We start from the raw sequence: 22,152 nt of genomic DNA on the forward strand, positions 1-22,152 counted from the left end.
AGCTCACTGTATTTAGCACGACGTTCTTCTGTCCATTCAGCACCAGTTGCCCATTTTTCATCCTGGAAAGTCCCGAAAGTCTTCATGGCTGCTCTGAAAAGATTTCGGTCTTGTGCATCTTCTGCTTGTAGGCCCAGTTCTTAAGATCTTTCTTGACATTAACGTACCATGGCATTGCCGTTTTTGGTTTTGAGTCAAATATATTGAAGATACGTTTCGTCCATCCTCCATGGTATGCACTAGCCATGCATCTTGGTAGGTGTGCTAGGTACCAACTGATGAGCCCAGCCTAACACACGGGGGCAAAACGCTGGCAACCAGGAATGAGTTAGCTGGAAAATTTATAATGTCCAATAACGGACCATTTATATTGGTATTATAAATTTACTCATTCGGAACAAATGTTTCAGATTCCCTATGGGAATCAACCTCTATATCATCTGATGGCCAGGCAGGCATCAATTTTTGGTAATGAGACAAAGTCCTCATAGTGCATTGGCACTGCCGGTGGCTGCAATTAGCCTATGTAGTGGCCTCCACGGTATGCACTAGCCATGTGTCTTGGTAGGTGTGCTAGGTACCAACTGATGAGCCCAGCCTAGCACACGGGGGCAAAACGCTGGGAACCAGGAATGAGTTAGCTGGAAAATTTATAATGTCCAATAACGGACCATTTATATTGGTATTATAAATTTACTCTCATTCTAACAAATATTTCAGATTCCCTATGGGAATCAACATATATATCACATACCACTTAGATGTGCAACTCGTCTCCTTTCTCCCAACTCTTCCCAGCCCAAACTTTGCAACATTTTTGTAACACTACTCTTTTGTCAGAAATCGCCTAGAACAAATCGATCTGCTTTTCTTTGGATTTATCCAGTTTCTGAATCAAGTAATCCTGGCGAGGGTCCCATACACTGGAACCATACTCTAGTTGGGGTCTCGGCAGAGACAAATATGCTCTCTCCTTTACATCCTTACTATAACCCTTTAACACCCTAATAACCATGTGCAGATATCTGTATCCTTTATTTACAATCCCATTTATTTGATTATCCCAATGAAGATCCTTCCACCAAACTCGATAGCTGCAGTCTCTTAAGTGCGGCCAGTATCCAGTATTCAGGAGATAGTAGGTTCGAATCCCACTGTCGGCAGCCCTGAAGATGGTTTTCCGTGGTTTCCCATTTTTACACCAGGCAAATCCTGGGGCTGTACCTTAATTAAAGCCATGGCAACTTCCTTCCCAATCCTAGCCTTTCCCTGTCCCATCATCGCCATAAGACCTATCTGTGTCGATGCAACGTAAAGCAAAAAAAATAATAATGAAGATCTTTCTTTATATTAACACCACGGTACTTAGAATGATTCCCAAATGGAACTTTCACCCCATCAACGCAGTAATTAAATCTGAGAGGACTTTTCCTATTTATGACCTGACTTTTATCCCGTTTATCATCATACCATTGCCTACTGTCCATCTCACAACATTATCAAGGTCATTTTGCAGTTGCTCACAATCTTTTAACTTATTTATTACTCTGTACAGAATAATGTCATCTGCAAAAAGCCTTATCTCTGATTCCCCTTCTTTACACATATCATTGATATATATAACATAAGGGTGTATTCTGCCCGAAGGCAAGTCCGAACCTCCGCAGGGGTGTGCCAGAGCCGGAGTTTATGTACGGTAGGGTGGCCAGCTCCTTTCCGCTCCTCCATTCCCTTAACCCCCACCAACAGAGTGTGGCAACTCATCCAAATCTTGACCACGCCCAGTGTTGCATAGCTTTGGAGATCTCTTGGGATCTGGTGTTTCAACACAGCTACGGCCATTGGCATTGATATATATAAGAAAACATAAAGGTCCAATAATACTGCCTTGAGGAATTTCCCTCTTAATTATTACAGGGACAGATAAAGCTTCACCTGCTCTAATTCTCTGAGTTCTGTTTTCTAGAAACAGAACCACCCATTCAGTCACTCATTTGTCAAGTCCAATCGGACTCATTTTTGCCAGTAGTCTCCCATGATCTACCCTATCAAATGCCTTAGACAGGTCAATTGCAATACAGTCCAATTGACCTCCTGAATCCAGGATACCTGCTATATCTTGCTGGAATCCTACAAGTTGGGCTTCAGTGGAATAACCTTTCCTAAACCCAAACTGCCTTCTGTCAAACCAGTTATTAATTTTGCAAACATGTCTTATATAATCAGAAAGAATACTTTACCAAAGTTTACATGCAATGCATGTCAAACTGACTGGCCTGTAATTTTCAGCTTTATGTCTGTCACCTTTTCCTTTATATACAGGAGCTACTATAGCAACTTTCCATTCATTTGGTAAAGTTCCTTCATGCAAACAACAATCCAACAAGTACTTCAGATATGTGTTTTATTCTATAATCGGTCTGTTTGTGTTGATATTTGCACATTTTTTTGGGTTACATACCCTAAACCAAAAGTCAGGAGTCACTGCTTACCATCCAGTCTAAAGAAAACAAGAGTTGTCCAAGAAAGGTTGGATAGGAAAGATGATGGAGAGGAGCTTGTGCAAGTAAGTGGAATCCATTCCATCCTCAGCTAATGGCCCCATGGTCCACAACCTACGCTCCCATGTAGTGAACACTTCAGGACCCGTTCTAGTTGCCTATTATAACAGTCAGGGGATACCATAAATATATTCTACTGCCCCCATGCACAGGAGGTATTTGGAAAATTCTCTAAAAGATCCCTTAAGCATCTTCAAAACAAATAGGAAGTTCCTAGGCCCTGAGCAAAAGTCTAATAAACAGTTAAAATTGTTAAGTAACAAATTCTTAAATTAATTCATGATACCGTTGTATGTTTGCATCACTATCACTTATATCTGTCAACACACAGCAACATCTGCTGCATTCTTTGATATAATAAACTCCACACGGTCTGGCTCTTAGTTCAGATGCTCTCACTTGAACTAACTGATATGAAAACTTATAAACGTTTTTCCTTTTTTGTCTTGATATACAGGTTGATCGGGATGAAGCCCAACTCATACATCTTCAGTAAAGCATTGGCCGAGGCTGTGGTCAACAACTACAAGGACCGCCTTCCGGCAGTAATCTTTCGTCCTTCAGTTGGTAAGTACTTGAGAATACGGTATGTCAAAACTGTACCAGGGATTGAATATTGAACTGTCACTACCCATTGTGTTTGGAATAGACTTTCAGCTTATTAGATTATCCTAAGTACATAAACTGTATGCCAAAGAGATGTTATGTACAGAACAATAATACCGAAGTGGACCAAGTGGTCGTGGACGAAACACCTCCAGTATAAGAATCACAGTAGAGCTTAGTCTGCGAGGTGCAGTGATGTAAAGTGTCCGCTTGTGAAACATTTCTCACAAATGAGTAGCAGCAAGATATCAATAGTTGTCACCAGTCACGAGGGCCCACATGATAGGTCTGTGTGGGAGGGGGTTATGTGTGCTGGTTGTAGCTGTATGTGTTGGCCGAAATGCATCTACTGTACAGTACAATGTGAATAGCTGCAGTGATCCAATGAAGGAACACATGGTTGGAGATCTCGGACAGGATCAACCTGCCATAAAGCAGTACAGGAGGTCACCACATTGTTCAGATATTCCCATGCAGACCCCCGATCAACAGCAGGTGATATTCAAACTGCTGTGGCACCGCACATTACATGACAAACAGAGCAGCTGGCTTATGAATCCTTGTCTCTGCAGCAAGTGTTCCATTGACTGCACAACAACATCAATATGCAAGTCTGTCCTGGTCTCATGAAGGGTCACGATGTAGTCTTCATTAATGAATCACATCTTTTTCTTTGCTACAATTAATGTTGCAATTGTGTCCTACGGCAGACCTGGAGAGGATACCCACTGATCTTATTTTCTGGAGGCATACAGGATGAACCCCAGGCTTTCGTGAGAAATAGCCGTTAGTGGCTGTTGAGGGCACAGTGATTGCTTGTACAGAATGTGTACAGGTTTGTCATTTCATGGTTGTCGCTGTGATGGTGACCATTTCAAACAGGATGTTTTAGCAAGACAATACCCGCCTTAGGCATCTCCAGGCAGGCTCTGTATTGAAGCTTGGGGTGAGCATGACCTGTATGGACCACAGAGACATCTGAACGTGTAATCACCACATCACGGTAGGCACACCCATTCATGGTGGGACAATTTTGCATTTCCCCTAGTGCAGCCTCTATCATGAAACCATATCGAACACAGATTAATGTCAGCTAGAAATGCTTTATTTTCAGCTCCACAGGCTTAGAAGTAGAAATTGAGGCAAAATACTTTGTTTGCTTTCCAGTGGTAGCCACAAATGAGGAACCCATTCCTGGTTACATTGCCAACTTCAATGGATCTGCAGGTCTAAAGGCAGCAAATTTAACAGGTATAGCATTGGTAAACTTGGTGGATCCTAAAGTGGCCGTAAACTACATTCCAGCTGATATCACTGCAAGAGGAATCATTATTTCTTCTTGGCGACGGACACATCTGCTGTAAGTATTCATCTTCTTCCTCTTTTGTTTGGTATTTCAAGCAAAGTTATCATCACCATGTCATAACTACAAAGACGCACACAGGAGATGCTGTCAATTGTGTATACTGTTTTATTTATAAATTATATACACGTTATACACACACATTAATGAACTGCTATCTTGAACAACTCACTGCTATGAAGAAGAAGAAGAAAACAGCCATGACTTTCTCTAACAACTCTCACTAACAACACTACACTATCTCTTTATATACCTTGCCTGGCCAGGCTTCTAGAAAAGTATGACACAACATATTTTCTTGAATTTTCTTGAGTCTCCAATAACCTATTTACAAATGAATAGAATGTTCAATACAACTCTAGTGACAAAGATGCATTGTTCTCGACTATAAACCTGTGTTGCACAACATTACATTGGATTTATACATCTCATTTACAGGTAATAATAAGTTATATACTATTAATTACATGTTCTTACATTACAGTAAATAAACTCTTATTTATATACATACAGCAAATGTATCGTGACATAACCTCACATGTTTTTTTACACAAGACAGATCATACAACACACAATTAATAAATGATACAACCACGATTTATACCAAATAAAATCCATACATTACTACATAAATAATAATAATAATAATAATAATAATAATAATAATAATAATAATAATAATAATAATAATAATAATAATAATAATAATAATAATAATAATAATAATAATATCATCTCATTTTCATAGCATTTTCACATTTTCTTCTTTTTGGTATTTCCATGTTATTTGTTCAAATAATTTGTAAAAGCCACCTATAATTGGAGTGTGTCTCTGTTGGTGGCACATTTCTTAAATAAATAAATAAATAAATAAATAAATAAATAAATAAATAAATAAATAAATAAATAAATAAATAGATGTAAACAACTTCATAGGCACAGCTCACAAGTCATAATAATAATAATAATAATAATAATAATAATAATAATAATAATAATAATAATAATAATAATAATAATAATAATAATAATAATAACAACGCCTACTAACCGAGCTTGATATTTTCACTATTTACCCATGAGTTAAGAGAATTATTTCGAAGTTATACTAGTCCATTACACTTGCATCAATCATCATCATTAGCTACTTCCTTCATTACTGAAGGTTAGGTAACCCATCTGTGGCCCTGTCTGCTGTTCTTCTTCAGTCTTCTGCTATTTGCAACAACTACTCTAATAATGTGAAGTGTGTTGTTTCTTTGACTTGGTCAATCCAGTATTTAGGGCATCTTCCCTTTGAGCTTTCCCAAAATAATTACACTAGCCTGCAAAAAAAAAAAAAAAAAAAACCAAACTTTTTTTGTGCAGTAAAAACGAAAATAGGTGGGTTTTATGAATTTCTTAATGCAGAATTCGAGAAAAAATTAGTTTTGGTGTATCATGTCTGTTTTAGTGGCAATTTTAAAAAATGTTATTTTGTTCTTACGTAAAATTGTTGATACTTAGCATTGATTAAATTTGATGTATTAATGTAAATTTCAGCTTGCAAAATGTAATCATATTTTGCATACATTAAATACACATAAATGCTGCTTTGTAAGCAAGTAGATGGTTTGTATTATATTTTAAATATATATTGAAATTCGTGAAACTGAAGCATAAAGCGCCTATTTAGTTTCGGCTGTACAGTTGCTTTTAGATTAACATAACCGTACCTTGAATAAAGATTACATGGTTAAACATACATAGGTTTTTTACTTACATTATGTGCAGGTTAGATTCACACCTCCGTCTTTTCCCGTTTTCCATGAAATTTCCGGGTTTTTGAAGTTCCTAAATGATCTCTAGAAGGGTCATCTCGTGCAATGGCCAACAGTAATCGGCCATCAGATTCACATCCCAACGTCCCTGATAGCGTCGTTCTGCATTTTTGAGATCCTGGTGAAACCTTTCACCTTGTTCTTCACTGACAGCTCCTAAATTTGGAGGGAAATAATCCAGATGCGAAGCTAAGAAATGAAGCTTAAGGCTCATATTACAACTGAGTTCCTTAAACTTTACCAACATTTGCCTTGCAATTTCTTTGTATTGAGGGTTCTTAATGTTGCCAAGGATTTTAGTCACTACATCTTTGAATGCGTTCCATGCCTCTTTCTCAATTTTGGTCATCGTGTCCATGAAATTTTTTCCTTCATCAGTTTACAAATCTGTGGTCCATCTAATAGGCTTTCTTTGATTTTTGCATCTGATAATGAGGGAAATTTAGTGCAAGATATTATAATCATTCCGTATTGATGGTTTTCACTTTACAAAGGTGAAAAATGAGAGTATCCTCCTAATTCAATACAAAATTTCCCTGTTTCCTATGTGAATGGGATAGCAGGGCATGGGATAAACATTGGGATACAGTGAATTGGCCAGAAAGGAAACATTTTTCATATTTGTTAAGGGAAATTTAGTGGATAAATATTGAAAGCATAGGCTACTTTTATCTAATGCCTTGACATACTGTTTCATCAATCCTAATTTGATGTGCAAGGGTGGAAGTAGAATTTTTTCACAGTCAATAAGACTTATATTCAAGACATTTTTGGATCCTGGTTGTAGTTGTTTCCTTTCTGGCCAATTCATTGTATCCCAATGTTTATCCCATGCCTTGCTATCCCATTCACATAGGAAACAGGGAAATTTTGTATAGCCTTTTTGTTGTCCCAGCAACAATCCAATGATCTTCAAATCACCACAAATTTGCCACCCATGCTCATGATATTTAATTTTTTCAAGCACCAACTTTAAAAGGACTCATATGTTTCAGACATTTTTGTGAAGTGTAGTACGGATGCCAGAACATTTGTATTATGAAGCAAAACAGCCTTTAAACTTATTTTGGAAGAGTCAATAAAAACATGCCAGTTACTAGGATCATACTCTTTCTCTCCCAATTGACGTAGAAGATTTGAAACATCCGTACAAAATACAAGTTCATCTTTGTGAGTATAATACTTTCGGACTGTTATCTTTGCAAGGAAACTGCTTTATCAGTCCATCATAAACATTGCATAAGGGCTGGGGCTTTTAACACGTCTGTTTATTCAAGTGGTCTAAGATAAAAGATAAACACTCAACTGTCTTATCTTCAATCCTACATACCTCGTGGTCTATTGCGTATCTGGGGGAGTTTGTTATGAATTTACCAGGAAACCCCCAACTAAAAAATAAAAATTTATACAGCAATAAACCTATAATAAAATGCAAACAATAACAAATCAAATCACATAATTGTATTCTAAAAAAAAAAAGTTGCAAGAGAACGTCTCTCAACATTACATCTTACAAATTCATGCAGATACTGAAACACTGAATTGCGCCAAACTAGACGTTATAGAAAAAAAATAGCATCATTTCCGGAATCAGGGCAGCGATTTCCATAAGAATTACATATTTTCTATTTTACCGCAAAATCACGTTGGCTAGTGTTATTTCTTAATGTTGTCACTTGATCTAATTAGAAAATATTATGGTAGCTTATGATGTATTTGTCTATTTTTCCATGTGAGTGATCCGTAACGTTCTTCAATATGCCCACATTTTGAAAGTGTCAATCCTCATTCTTATTAGTGTTTCTTTTTCTTTTATTGGATCTGCCCTGTGTGTATCTAAATATACAGTCACAAAGATTGTTGTCTACATTAATTCTAAGAGTAAATTTTCTGAGAACCTTCCGTTCTCTTCATCAGCTCACAAAGTCAAAAACCTCTTAATATATCCTAAACCTTTGAAATGACATAATCATGAAATGTACAATCTTAAAACTACGGTTGTAAAATTCTCGTGGTTCTTACACTTGACAGACACAATGAATCACAAGCTTGATGATCTTATAGAAAATTATAACAGTTATGATGTCTGATATGTATTTATATCACACATTACCATTTCTTAAAAGCACAGGTAGGTCTGTTCACAACAGTGAATCACCTGTTTGATGTATAAATACAATATGATGATCTTCAGAAAAGTTTTATTGGTTGTTAAGTTCCATTTGTGTTACGCTTTACAATTAAAAGCAAACAATTCCTATTAATGTAATCCTATCTACGTGCAAATTATACAGAGCCTCAAAAGTTCATTCTCAACTGATGCAATATACTAATTTGCCTAACGACTTTGTTTGTGCTGGGAACAAACAAAGCATATCCAATAACATTCCAGTTTGCTCTTAATTTCAATGCCTACCAGGATGTATGAAATACCTCTATTCCTCCATTTCTACAAAAGAAGGAAAATAGAACAAGAGAAGATTTAGCTTGCTAAGGAACCTTGTAAAGAAAATTACAGATGTGGAGTAAATGATAACTTACACATTTGAACGAGGCAGCTGTTGTGAGTAATGTGGCACACTTCATGGCACTGATAGAAAGCAACGGACTGTTAAGTGGTGGTCATGTCCACCCAGGGGGAGGAAGGAGGTAGGGCGGTGAAGCATGTGCTGTGTGGATGGGGGAGATATTGGATCTATACTGTGTCATCCATCATTTTTATTTTGTTTGTACTCTGATTTCCCAATTTAAATAAAGGATTTTCCTCTACGGAATATTCATTCAGATTATTGTCCTTATTTTGTTTTTGCGACATATCTTGTATAGATTTCTAATCCAATATATTCATATATCTCCCTTTGTCCACTGGATATAATAATTTTATGTCCTGTTCTTTATTCATGAAAGGATGATTGTTACTGTGCATATGCTCACACATGGCTGAAAATCTGGCACGTTCTTTAGCATTGACGTGTTCTTTGTAATGTATGGAAATACTCCTCCCAGACTGGCCAACATATTGTTTACTGCATTCCTGCCTTGTTAAAACATATACACCCAATTTATTATACAGACTAGTTTTATTCATACTGTAAATCCTCATTATTATTATACATTACTCTGTACAATCCATTAAGACCCATGGCATTCCCAATAGCGAAGCAAGGCAGTCACATTCACATGTATTGATCACAGATGTTTGTCCACCTTCAACCATAGCTGCTGGATTCATCTTTTGCAACATCACCGGAACTCAATCCCTTTACCTTGTTCTTGGATGTTCAATTGGTCATTTTCCAGGTGACTGACAGTTGACCACTTGGTTTAGGTGAGTTCACTCCATCCCCCACACATTCCCTAACTACTGCAGTCTGTCGCTTTCTCTCATCCTGCTGATGTTCATTTTTCTAAAGCATCAATAAAGATCTTCTATCTGTCACCTTTCCCATCTCCCAGACTCTGTTTTGTTGGTCACACCATAGATCATCCTCAGCACTTTCTCTTGAATGTGTCAGTTTGCTCTTCAAACAATTTTGGATTTGCCTATACATCAGTGCAGAGTTTCAGGATCTCTGTATTATCACCTTCTCACATGTCAATGGAAAAGACAGCTATGCCTGGTTTAACAAATATAGCACTTCCATACCAATGATTAGGTCTCTCTACCACAAGACACATCCTGTGAAATTTTAGTTTCAGTCAATACTCAACTATTCGTTTACAAATATCTGCCAGTATCACACATCATTTTCACTCTGTCATCTAGTTATCAGCCCTGTACGTTAAGATATCTTCGGTTATTTAATTACTCTGATACTTCTTCAAATTTATTTGATTATTATAAAAAAAATTTAGGTCTTATGAGCATCCGAAGGTAAGATAAAGAACTTGTGGGACACGTGCCAGATCTGATAGGATGCTTCGAGGAATTTTCTTTTGCATCAGGATGGAAATTTCTCTAAGCTACACACGGTATATTGTCAGCAGCTTTTTCCTGGGCCCTCACTGGCCATAATAAAACTATTTGCTATTGGCAAATGCGAGAAATGCAGGGCACTCATTGGTTGTTTCGCGATTTCACCATTTCTAGCTGCGGATCTCTTGGCACTTCATCCCACACGAGCAGCAATTTCCCGGATGGATGCATCCCGTTCTCTCACGCCAATAATGCGCCCTCCTTCAAACTCACTGATTTGATGGTATGGTTCTCGCATACGTCTGTGAGGCATCCTGCACATCTGCTCAAGTCACACTGCTGCATTACCTTTGGTTTATAGTGACAATGAGAGCCAAAGATGCATTTAACCAGTCGGTGGCTGTTATTATTTATTTGGCGTATGGCTTATGCAGACAATATCAATTATATATACAGATGAGAAACAAAGTAATTTGTGTTTCACAATTGAATACCTAGTTCTTTAATCCAGCGTACAGCATCTGGAGTTACCAGCAGAAAGTCAGCTTCATCACCGTGATAGGCTCGAATTTTGCATTCCCTAACGATATGATGAATAGTCTGGTGTGGAGCTCTGTAGCCACACTCTGGATTAGGTAGCTTTTACCACTGAAATGAAATGAAATGGCATATGGCTTTTAGTGCCGGGAGATCCCAGGATGGGTTCAGCTCGCCAGGTGCAGGTCTTTTGATTTGATGCCCTAGGTGACCTGCACGTTGTGATGAGGATGAATTGATGATGAAGACAACACATACACCCAGCCCCCGTGCCAGGGAAATTAACCAATGATGTTTAATGTAACCTTTTGGTGTACACAAACACCATTTAAAACATGATAATAATAATAATAATAATAATAATAAAGGTAACGAGGTAAACTAAAAATTTTCAGACACGATCAAACAATATTGAAGACATACACACGTTTAGCACATGAAAACAACTGAATGTAACAATCAGGTTAGTTAACATGACGACTAAGGAACGGAGATGGGAAGCGGTTGGAACCATACCCAGGCATTGAAAAGGTATTGACAGTGCTGGTGAAGCAAAATTAGTGCTGATTCAATTTAAATACAGTTTACTGAAATAGTCATAATAATAAAATTAATATTACAATCGGAACTTATGAAAATAATAATAATAATAATAATAATAATAATAATAATAATAATAATAATAATAATAATAATAATAATAATAGTAATAATAATATTACACTGAAAGTAGGAACTTGCAAAAATAATAACAATAAAAGATTACACTGAACGTACATACTTCCATGATGCAAAGCTAACACCATTTCAAGAAGAGACATTACACTGAAAGTAGGAACTTGCGAAAATAATAATAATAGAAGATTACAAACATACAAATTTCATGGTGCTAATTTTAAATGACATATAGAATTAACTAATAAATTTAACAACCTATTGCATTGCAAAGTAAGAGCACGCGATCAAAAGAAAAGGAGGAAAAACAGAAAATAATAATCATCTCAGCTGTAAAACATGATGAGATGGGTCTGGTCGCACCACCCATACCATGACCACTCCCAAGAAGATCGACATTTCATCTGAGTGGCATTGCAGGACAGCTGCATCCTCTTCAACTCTGGTGCAACAGTGGAACAGTGTAACACATCATCAGGAGTGACAGTCCATCGCCGTTTATTACGGTCTGGGTTAGCTGCGCGTTGTCCGGTTCTCCGCCTACCTTTGACTAATGTGCATAAACATGCTCGACTGCAGTGGTATATGGGACGACGCCACTTGGGACAGAATGGCAGCAGGTAGTGTTTGCGAACGAATCCAGGTTCTGTTTGTTTGAAAATGATGGCCGCATTTTGGTTCACCGCAGACAGTCATCATATTGACTGCATTCACACAAGACATACAGTGCCAATTCAAGGCCTTATGGTGTGGGGAGTTCAACCACAAATCACAGTTGGTGCGTGTCCAGGGCACTGTGACTAGTTTGGCCGACGTGAATGATATCCTGCGACACGTAGCCATACCCATTTCAGCAGGACAAGGCGCGACCACATGTTGCTGAACGAACATCTGCCTTCTTGTTGTCACAGGATGTCAGACTGCTGCCCTGGCCCGCCCAATCACCGGACTTGTCACTAATCAAAAATGTGTGGGATATGGAGAAACGACAGGTGCGGTGCTGTGACCCAGTGCCAACCACCAAAGATGAACTGTGGAACCGGGTAAATGCAGCATGGATGGCTATACCCCAGAACGCAATTCACGCCTTATGTGCGCCGATGCCATCACTCATGGATAAGATCAGAAATGATAAGTAAAATGGAGGAACACAGGAAATGGAAATACAGAAGAAGGAAAGTATAACTACAGGAAGTTAAATAATGAATTAAGAAGAGAAACAGAAAAAACAAAGAAGAAATGGTTGACAGAAAAGTGTGATGAGATAGAGCACCTGGAGAAAGAAGGGAAATATGACTTGATGTACAAAGAAGCAACAAATATAGTATTCAAAGAAAAGAGAAGGAACAACAGCAATAAGGAAATAGAGGCTACGATGGCACAATGATATATGAACCCCAAGAAATAATGAAAAGATGGGAAGAATACATAGAATGGCTATATGATCGGGACAACCGACCAAATGAAGAAGAACTTGAATTAGAGTAGGAAGATATGGTTAAAGGGGATGATAAAGGGGAAACCATACTGAGAAGAGAGATCAAAACATCACTGAAAGAGATTAAAAATAGAAAAGCAATGGGAATAGATGAGATTCCTGTTGAACTGTTAAAAGCGTTAAATAACGATGGAAGAAAGGAGTTGATCGGATTATGTAATCAAATATACATGACAGGAAAATGGCCAGAGGACTTTAGTGAAATCATCTTAATTTCTATGGAAAAGAAAAAGAACAGCAAAAAATGTGAAGAACATTGAGTCTAATTTCACATGCAGCCAGAGTCTTACTGCGGATGCTCAACAGAAGGATATATGGAAAGCTGAATAATTTTATAGGTGAAAAACAGTTTGATTTCAGGAGAGGAGTTGGAACAAGAGACACCATTGGACTTCTGAGGGTGTTAGGAGAGAGGTACATAGAGAAAAACAGGAAGGTTTATGCTGTATTTATTGACCTTGAGAAGGCTTTTGACTGTGTCTGATGGGACAAATTGATGACAATCCTGACGAAACAAGGAGCTGATTGGAGGGATAGAAGGGTAATAAAGAATCTGTATTTAAACCAGAGAGCAAGAGGTGTAACACAGGGCTGCTCTTTATCACTGACACTGTTCAACATCTATCTCGAAGAAATAATCAATGAAAGTTTTAATGGAAAAAGTGGAGTTTGCGTTGGAGGTAGGAGAGTAGATTGTATAAGATTTGCATATGATATGGTTGTGATGGGAGAAAACAAACATGAAATGATACAAATGTTAGATAAACTCAGCATGAAACTAGAAGAATATGGTATGAGAATTAATAAGAAGAAGACCAAAAGTATGATAATTGGAGGAAAAGGTAGAAGTTGTCATATTAGTATAGGGGGAGAAGAAATAGAATAAGTAAGTAACTTTAATTATTTGGGAAGTATGATCAGAGATGATATGTATTGCATGACAGAAATTAAGAAAAGAATTGCCATAGCAAAAGAAGGCTTTAAAAAAAATCAAAATTACTTTGTGGACCACTAAAGAAAGATTTGAGAAAAAGACTTGCTAAGTGTTATATTTGGAGCATAGCGCTGTATGGCGCAGAGACTTGGACGTTCAGAAAGGAAAATGAGAGAAGATTGGAGGCACTAGAGATGTGGGTATGGAGGAGAATAGAATGAGTGAAATGGGAAGACCATGTAAGGAATGAGGAGGTATTACGAAGAGTTGGAGAAGAACGAAGTATGTTGCAAATCATTAGAAGGAGAAAAATGAAGTAGATCGGACATTGTTTGAGAAGGGACTGTTTACTGAAAGAAGGAATAGAAGGAATGGTGAAAGGCAAACGAGGAAGAGAAAGGAAAAAAAATATAAAATGTTGGACAATATCCTAAGAAATAAATATTCGGACATGAAAAACTTGGCGGAGGACAGGCAACAGTAGAAGAGGTTAATCCCATGACAAGACCTGCCATAAGGCAGAATACCTAGATGATGATGATGAGTGTAGTTTCTATTATTACCCATAAGCACAAAAAAATGCTTCACGCATTAATGTGTTGCTATGTAATTACTAGAGAAGGGATACATTTGTATTTAAACAAGACGCAAGTGTCCTCCAGCCCGCACAACCATTCAGCAGTGAGATTTACATAAAGATTAGTGATCTGAATTATGAAAATCCCTCAAATTTATGCAGCTCCCCTACATAACTGCAGAGCAGGTAGATCAGCGGTTTCCAATTTTTAGAGGCTCAAGGGCTACGCTGGAAACCTTAGGTAGAATCGCGGGCTGCGCTTTAATAATAGTCTAATTTTAGTAAAATTCTGCAAATGGAACAGATGAACCACTGTTAAATAATATGCATAGTTCCATTGAAATGAAGGTTTAATAACTTTAATGATGCATACCTGCCAATTTTTATGGTTTACAGTAAAATAAATATTAAAAAACACCGCATTTTACGACTTCGCGGACAAAAATTTGAAACGTTAACATTCGATAATCACTCCACTTCAGTACAATGAATTGTTTGCATCGGTTGAAGGCAAGTCTACGATAGTTGATAACTCATTCTTTGATATGATTGGTGTTTTTAATCGTGTGATGTTTGTGTAATTATTGGAATTGAATTTAAAGCCGGGATAACAGTTCTTCCATGTGAATCTTTGGTGTCGGCAGGCTCTGCTCTGCAAATTCCTTGTTCCCCTCCATTCGCTTGTTGTGATTTAAGCCATATTTTTTGACCACGTCAGTGTTGTTCTTTGTTCACGAAGTTGGCGTTCCTCGAATGTTTTGGCCTTTTAAGGTTATGACATATTTTAAAGAAGTGTTCAAGTTTTTGCATTATAACTTAATGCTTCACAGTTTCCTATATTCGTTGGACTAATTACATTCGTTCCAGTGACTGGGTATACTGCTATTAGCAAAGCCCATTAAATTATAAAGTAAAAGAAAAAGAAGAATTACATTTTTTCCACGTGTGTGTATGCTTTTTACCATATGCTTATTCTTTGCTCACAAGGTTGGCGTCATGTTCATTTAATGGTTTAAGACGTTGTGTGCTTTGACATGTTTCAATGAAGTGTTTGACTGCCTTGAGTGTTTATGTTATAATTTTATGTGACGTTCAGTGATCCAGATTCATTTTGATGTTTCAGTACATATGAGACATTTGTTCTCGGACATTTTCATATGCTATGTTCGTATTGTAGATTATCATGAATAAACCCAATAAGAAACAGTACTTCCAGACATTTAAAGAATGATATTCTGTTGATTTTCCGTGCATAGTAAAATCAAGAAAGGGAGAAAAATTTGCCTTTTACATGGTATGTGGGTGTGATATTAATATTGCACATGGTGGAAGAAACAGTTTAAGTGATGATGAGTTAGTTATTGGCATTCAGACTTCAAACATAGTGAATGATCCCCAGTATACAGATAAATCCCTTTTCTTTTCATCAGTGAGAAACTACTTTTGTACTGCCTGTGACTACATCAACAAGTTTCCACTCAAGGATGATGTGTCAAAGCATGCTCAAGTTGCTAGGTTAGACAAAACTATAGATGCACAGTTTTCTTCCATTCGTTTTTTTCTTGGAAAAGTTTCCCATCATGTTATTATGCAAGGAAGAGAATTAAACTATAGATGAGGGGATGAATGAGCTTCAGAGGCAGTTCACAGCTCTTCGGGTAGATGACACTTTGGCTGCAAATCAATATGCTGCAAGCGATTCCAGTTGGGCACAAATATCAAGAATTTGTGGAGCCTATGGACTTCTTAAGTATAACTGAATTTCTAGAGTAATGCTCTCTATTCTTACCATACCCCACAGCAATGCAGAATGTGAACGTGTTTTCAGCCTTGTAAAGAAAAATAGAACAGTGTTCACATCATGCATGTCCAATGAATCTCTGGAGTCCATTTCTATTTTGAAGACCAGGAGTTCTAATAAGCTAATATGGGAAGGATAGCTGATTCAGAAAGTGAAGGAACCAACTAGAGGGAAAAATACCCTGAACATGGTGCTGATAAAACCAGATGTGCTCTATAGAGAAACCAAAGTAATAGATGGTATTAGTGATCATGAAGCTGTTTTTGTCATAGTAAAAAATAAATGTGATAGAAAGGAAAGATTTAAAAGTAAGACTATTAGGCAGTACCATATGGCTGATAAAGCAGGCATGAGGCAGTTTAAAAAAAGTAAATATGATCGGTGGGAAACGATAAATAAGAATGTAAACAGACTCTGGGATGGATTTAAAGCAATTGTTGAGGAATGTGAAAACATTTTTGTTCCTTTAAAGGTGGTAAAGAATGATAAAGACCCACATTATTATAATAGGGAAATAAAGAGGCTAAGAAGGAAGTGCAGATTGGAAAGAAATAGAGTTAGAAATGGGTGTGGAAGTAAAAAGAAATTGAAGGAACTTACTAGGAAATTGAATCTAGCAAAGAAGGCAGCTGAGGATAACATGATGGCAAGCGTAATTGGCAGTCATACAAATTTTAGGGAAAAAATGGAAGGGTATGTATAGGTACTTTAAGACAGGAACAGGTTCCACGAAGGACATTCCAGGAATAATTAATGAACAAGGGGAGTGTGTATGTGAGGATCTTCAAAAGGCAGAAGTATTCAGTCAGCAGTATGTAAAGATTGTTGGTTACAAGGATAATGTCCAGATAGAGGAGGTGACTAATGCTAAGGAAGTATTAAAATTTACATATGATAACAATGATATTTACAATAAGATACAAAAGTTGAAAACTAGAAAAGCAGTTGGAATTGATAAGATTTCTGGGGATATACTAAAGACAATGGGTTGGGATATAGTACCATATCTGAGGTACTTATTTGATTATTGTTTGGTAGAAGGGGCTATACCAAATGAATGAAAAGTTGCTATAGTAGCCCCTGTGTATAAAGGAAAGGGTGATAGACATAAAGCTGAAAATTACAGGCCAGTAAGTTTGACATGCATTGCATGTAATCTTTGGGAAGGCATTCTTTCTGATTATATTAGACATGTTTGCGAAATTAATAACTGGTTCGATAGAAGCCAGTTCTGTTTTAGGAAATGTTATTCCACTGAAGCTCAACTTGTAGGATTCCAGCAAGATATAGCAGATCTCTTGGATTCAGGAGGTCAAATGGACTGTATGACGATTGACCTGTCTAAAGCATTTGATAGGATGGAGCATGGGAGACTACCGGCAAAAATGAGTACGATTGGACTAGGCAAAAGAGTGACTGAATGGGTTGCTATATTTCTAGAAAATAGATCTCACAGAATTAGAATAGGCGAAGGTTTATCTGACCCTGTAATAATTAAGAGGGAAATTCCTCAAGGCAGTATTATTGGACCTCTATATTTTCTTATATATATATAAATGGAGGAGTAAAGGACCAGGCGAGCTGGCCATGCGGTTAGGGGCACACGGCTATTGAGCTTGCATCCGGGAGATAGTGGGTTCAAATCCCACTGTTGGCAGCCCTGAAGATGGTGTTATGTGGTTTCCCATTTTCACACCAGGCAAAGGCTGGGGCTGTACCTTAATTAAAGCCACAGTTGCTTCCTTCCAACTCTTAGGCCTTTCCTATCCTATCGTCACCATAAGACCTATCTGTGCCGGTGCGACGTAATGCCACTAGCAAAATAAAAACATATTGTAACTGTAAAAGTTTGTTTCGATGGCTAGCTGAACACAAGACTCGGCACAGGGATGACCGGTCCTTATCTGAATTGTTACAGAGGAGAGGGAAGTAAGATAAGTATAATGGAACAGTAAATATTTTAATAAGTTTATTCATGAAATAAAGTCAGAGTTTAACAGCACAGCAGTTACAATGAGTACTTCTCCTTGGGGCTGAATTGGTCCTGATGTATTGCGGGTCGCAATGTCTGCTCATGGTGCCACCATCTTCCGAGCCGGTCTCGAATATCTGGAAGGTCTCGAATATCTCGGATGTCTGGATGGTCTAGGAGCACTCGTGGTCCTGGTTGTAACGTGGCACTGGGGTATGAAATGGACTCAAAGTAATTGGTCTGCACAAATGTAATTGTAGTTAGTAGCGATCTTTAACGAGTCACAAGCTTCACTCAATTGGCTTTACAGTGGGATTTCACTAATTAGTTAAACGAACACAGTCACTGCTGATGGATTAAACTGAACTCAAATTAAACTTGTGATGTATTAATCACGTAAAACAAGTCACCCTATGAAAGTTAAATGTGAGAATATTGTTCGAATAACGATGTAGAAAACAAGGTATCCCGTTTTAATACTTTACACAACATCAAATGAAGAAGAATAAGTTCCATGAATTTAGTCCTGTTCACTATCAAAATGGAAAAAGAAAACACTGTCCTTCCTGGAACCGTCCTGGGTTCGGCACAAGTCTTATCGGGATAATTATGGAATGTTAAATGCACCAGATTATTTAAATACCGTACTGAGTTTATTCTCACTTAATCTGGACACTTGTAAAAGGGAATTAAAGTTCGACGGCACTGTTAAATATGATTAGTGATATCAGTCGTTTGTAACATAGACGTACAGTTTGAAAAATATTCTAACACCTTTGGTATAACAACTATGCACTATGATGCTTCACTACTGTAAATTCAATAACCTGAACAGTCTGAAAATATTGGATTATATTCCTCTAGTAGCACAGTTTATTATTTGTGAAGATCAAATATAAAATCATGGACAGTTTGGCGTACCACTGATGATCACGTTTCAACACTCTCAGTATTCAATGTGAGGTTAATCACTTTCATTCAAATGCGAACATCAAATTATATTAGCATAACATCGTATTGGTGAAAATTGTAAGTTTCAGTCACACTGTTCTCCTAAATGATAACACTCCTCAACTGTTCACATTTCCTTGAAGGCGCAGTTTCTGTCACCATACACGCGACACTGAAAATATTCTAAGTCTTGCAGTGCGTCGTAATACGCGGACTTAAACTTTCGTAGAGAGTCGAACTGATGACTTACATTATAACCACAGAATACCCAACAGCTGGCTGTCCGATCTCGGCTGTGGTACAAGGTGAACTGGCTTGACAAGCGAAATGCCTGCCTATTTATTTGGTATTCCCAAGAAATTAAAATGGCTAATATCTTCTGAAATTTTCAACAGATCTCCTTGAAACTTGGGAATCATGATTATAAAAATTTAGGCTACATGGTGATGTAGTTCATTTCTTCATATCTTAATCCATTTAGAAGAAATTAATGATGGAAGAGAATCAAACATTCCGTCATCTGACGTAATACAACCTTGACCAAGTTCTCCAGTTGTGACGTCTCACTTCCCCGCTGCTCACAGCTGATGTGCTCACAGGGGAAGCATGCTCAGCGGGTAACATAACTCCACACACATCGGGGACACTAACTTAGAACCGTGTTATGGGTATATATTTCCCCCCTCTCCATGAAAAAGAAAATCTGATCAGTGTTTTATTTTCTTCTCTAGTGTTCCCAATGATAGTATTTCTTCAAATTGGCAGAGTTGTAAATTCCTTCCAGGTTTCCATTTAGTTTACTCACTTCATAAGCCCCATTATCAAAGACATCTCTAATCCTGTAAGGTCCTACGTAGAGGAGTATCCCTGACATTCGGACAGTATTGAAAATTCTCAATCACACCAGGCTTATCATTGAAGACGTCTGCGTATTCCTCGAACAATACCTGGGTCGCCTCTGCCACCTGAGAACTGAACTCTGGGCTTTCAGTTACACTGTTGAAAAATATGAAGTCATTACTATCCAAGTCAAAATCATCCTCAGTGATGGGCATTTCTTGGCCCTCGACTGGTCCCACTTCATCGGGTCTACCGTCTTCCTCGATAGGCGGAGCATCGCTCTTATTGCCTTTGGAATTAACTATAGGGGTATTCAGACCCTGGCATTTCATATCTTCACTATTTAACAGCTGTAACTCTACAGAGTTAGCATTTAAGAATTTTAAGGTATTGGCAGGATAGTCAATAACACCACCATGCTTGACCAGAAAATCAGACCCTATAACAATGTTAAACTTCATTGGTATAATTACCAAGAATACATGTTCAAAGTAGACATATTCAATTTCAATTGTCAAGAATGCCTGTGTCTTACATTTGATGAATTTGTCAGGTTCAATCCCTTTAACTTTAAGTTGGGGGACTGGCATTAAAAGTATCTCCTCTCTCTTTTTTAACTCATTAATTAATCAGGCAGAAACTAATGAGGCTTGAGCTCCGGAGTCGACCAAGGCAGATGTGATGAGATGGCCTAGCTTAATGTTAATGATTGGGAGACTACGTTGTATCCTGGGGTTGGCAATAGTAGGATCTTTGTACAATAATTCACTATCATCTAGGTGCCAATATTAATGTTTGTGGTGCAAGAAACTACTTCTTCATATTGGTTTTCAGGCAATCTTATTGCTGAGAAAATGAAGTTTTTTTATTGCGCCCTTTGATTCAGGATTTGGCTCGGATGTCTCATTCCGTCTACCAACATTCTCTTGATATTCCAATGAAGCGGCGCCTGGTAATTCTTTCATCATGATTCCTACGTTGGATGTATTCACGTGTGTCCTTTCATCTTTTTTTGGGGTTCGGCCCTTTGTGTACCTCTGTCTCGGTCAGCAGATTCAGTAGGCTTCTTCCAATTTTGATTACGCTAATAAGGTGTTTTATCCTCATATGCGCATCTTCGAAATCTACGGAAGCGAGAGGGTGTATCTCTCCTCTGTTCCGTTTCCACACGCGGTTCGGGATTCGGTCTCTGTTGTGACCTTATTTCTATGTGATTATTAGTGACTTATTTCGGTTTGTTAGCCTTAATGGGATTCTGTGTGTGAGCGATGTCCAACCTCCTAAGAACATCGTCAAGCTGCTCTAAATCTTGGACATTAGCTGCTACGAGAATCTCTTGAACATGCGTAGGAAATTGAAGTGTCACTACCTGAATTAATTCATGTTTGGGTAAAGGTGGATCAAAAAATTGCATCTTTTTTAATTGCGAGATTAAAAATTTGGAATAGCGTGAGGAATTAATTGCTGTGTTGTACTTTCTTGAATATAATTGGAACTTAATTAAGTGTTGGAATTCTGAGTTCCAAAATCTTTTCAGTAGTGCTTCTTTAAAGTCATTGTAAGTTTTAATATTAAACCTGAATACTGAGTACCATGTTAGCGCTCTTCCTTCTAGAAATCGGGAAGCTATTCTTAATTTACAATCAGATCTCACTTGACTCTCTAAAAAATATTCATCAAGATTAAGAAGAAATTCCTTCGCGATATATTCTTCCTTTCTGGAGAACTTCGCAGGTTTGTCATCCAACATTCATATAATTTGAGAAATGTGAGAAGTGTTTCCGCTAGTATCTAGAATGCTTGGTGTTGCCCCGTCCTTTTCCATTTGGGAAACTTTATCACTGAGTGTCTCAATTTTACCCTTGCAGATCTAATTTAATGATTTTGACCTGACCACTAATGGAAGTTTTTACGTTCTTAACTTCTTTTTCGAGGTCCTTTTTTACTTCGGCAATGTCGCGACTTATGCAGTCGATCTGTGTGTGTGCGTTATTCATTTGGGTTTTAACAAGTTTGCCAGTCTCTTCTTGTTTAGTTTTTAGCAAGTCTACTTCACTAGTTAACTTGTGCATACCACTCTTAAAAGACAAACGAATATTAT

The 22,152-nt window shown here is 37.6% G+C and overlaps 1 protein-coding gene across 7 annotated transcripts in view; it reads left to right on the plus strand.

The window, feature by feature from the left end:
- The window catches only part of LOC136879413 (fatty acyl-CoA reductase 1), a 143,972-nt gene that overhangs the window by 58,053 nt on the left and 63,767 nt on the right, over window positions 1–22,152 (plus strand). For all 7 annotated transcript variants that reach the window (XR_011018636.1, XR_011018635.1, XM_067153230.2 and 4 more), the window contains exons 5-6: window positions 3,019–3,128; window positions 4,335–4,527. Coding sequence is in view for 5 of the 7 variants with exons in the window: in XM_067153230.2 (XP_067009331.2) it covers window positions 3,019–3,128; window positions 4,335–4,527 (303 nt within the window). In the remaining 2 variants the exon portion in view is untranslated. The remainder of the gene's footprint in view (window positions 1–3,018; window positions 3,129–4,334; window positions 4,528–22,152) is intronic.

This window comes from Anabrus simplex, chromosome 8, assembly GCF_040414725.1.
Source record: "Anabrus simplex isolate iqAnaSimp1 chromosome 8, ASM4041472v1, whole genome shotgun sequence".
NCBI lineage: Eukaryota > Metazoa > Arthropoda > Insecta > Orthoptera > Tettigoniidae > Anabrus > Anabrus simplex.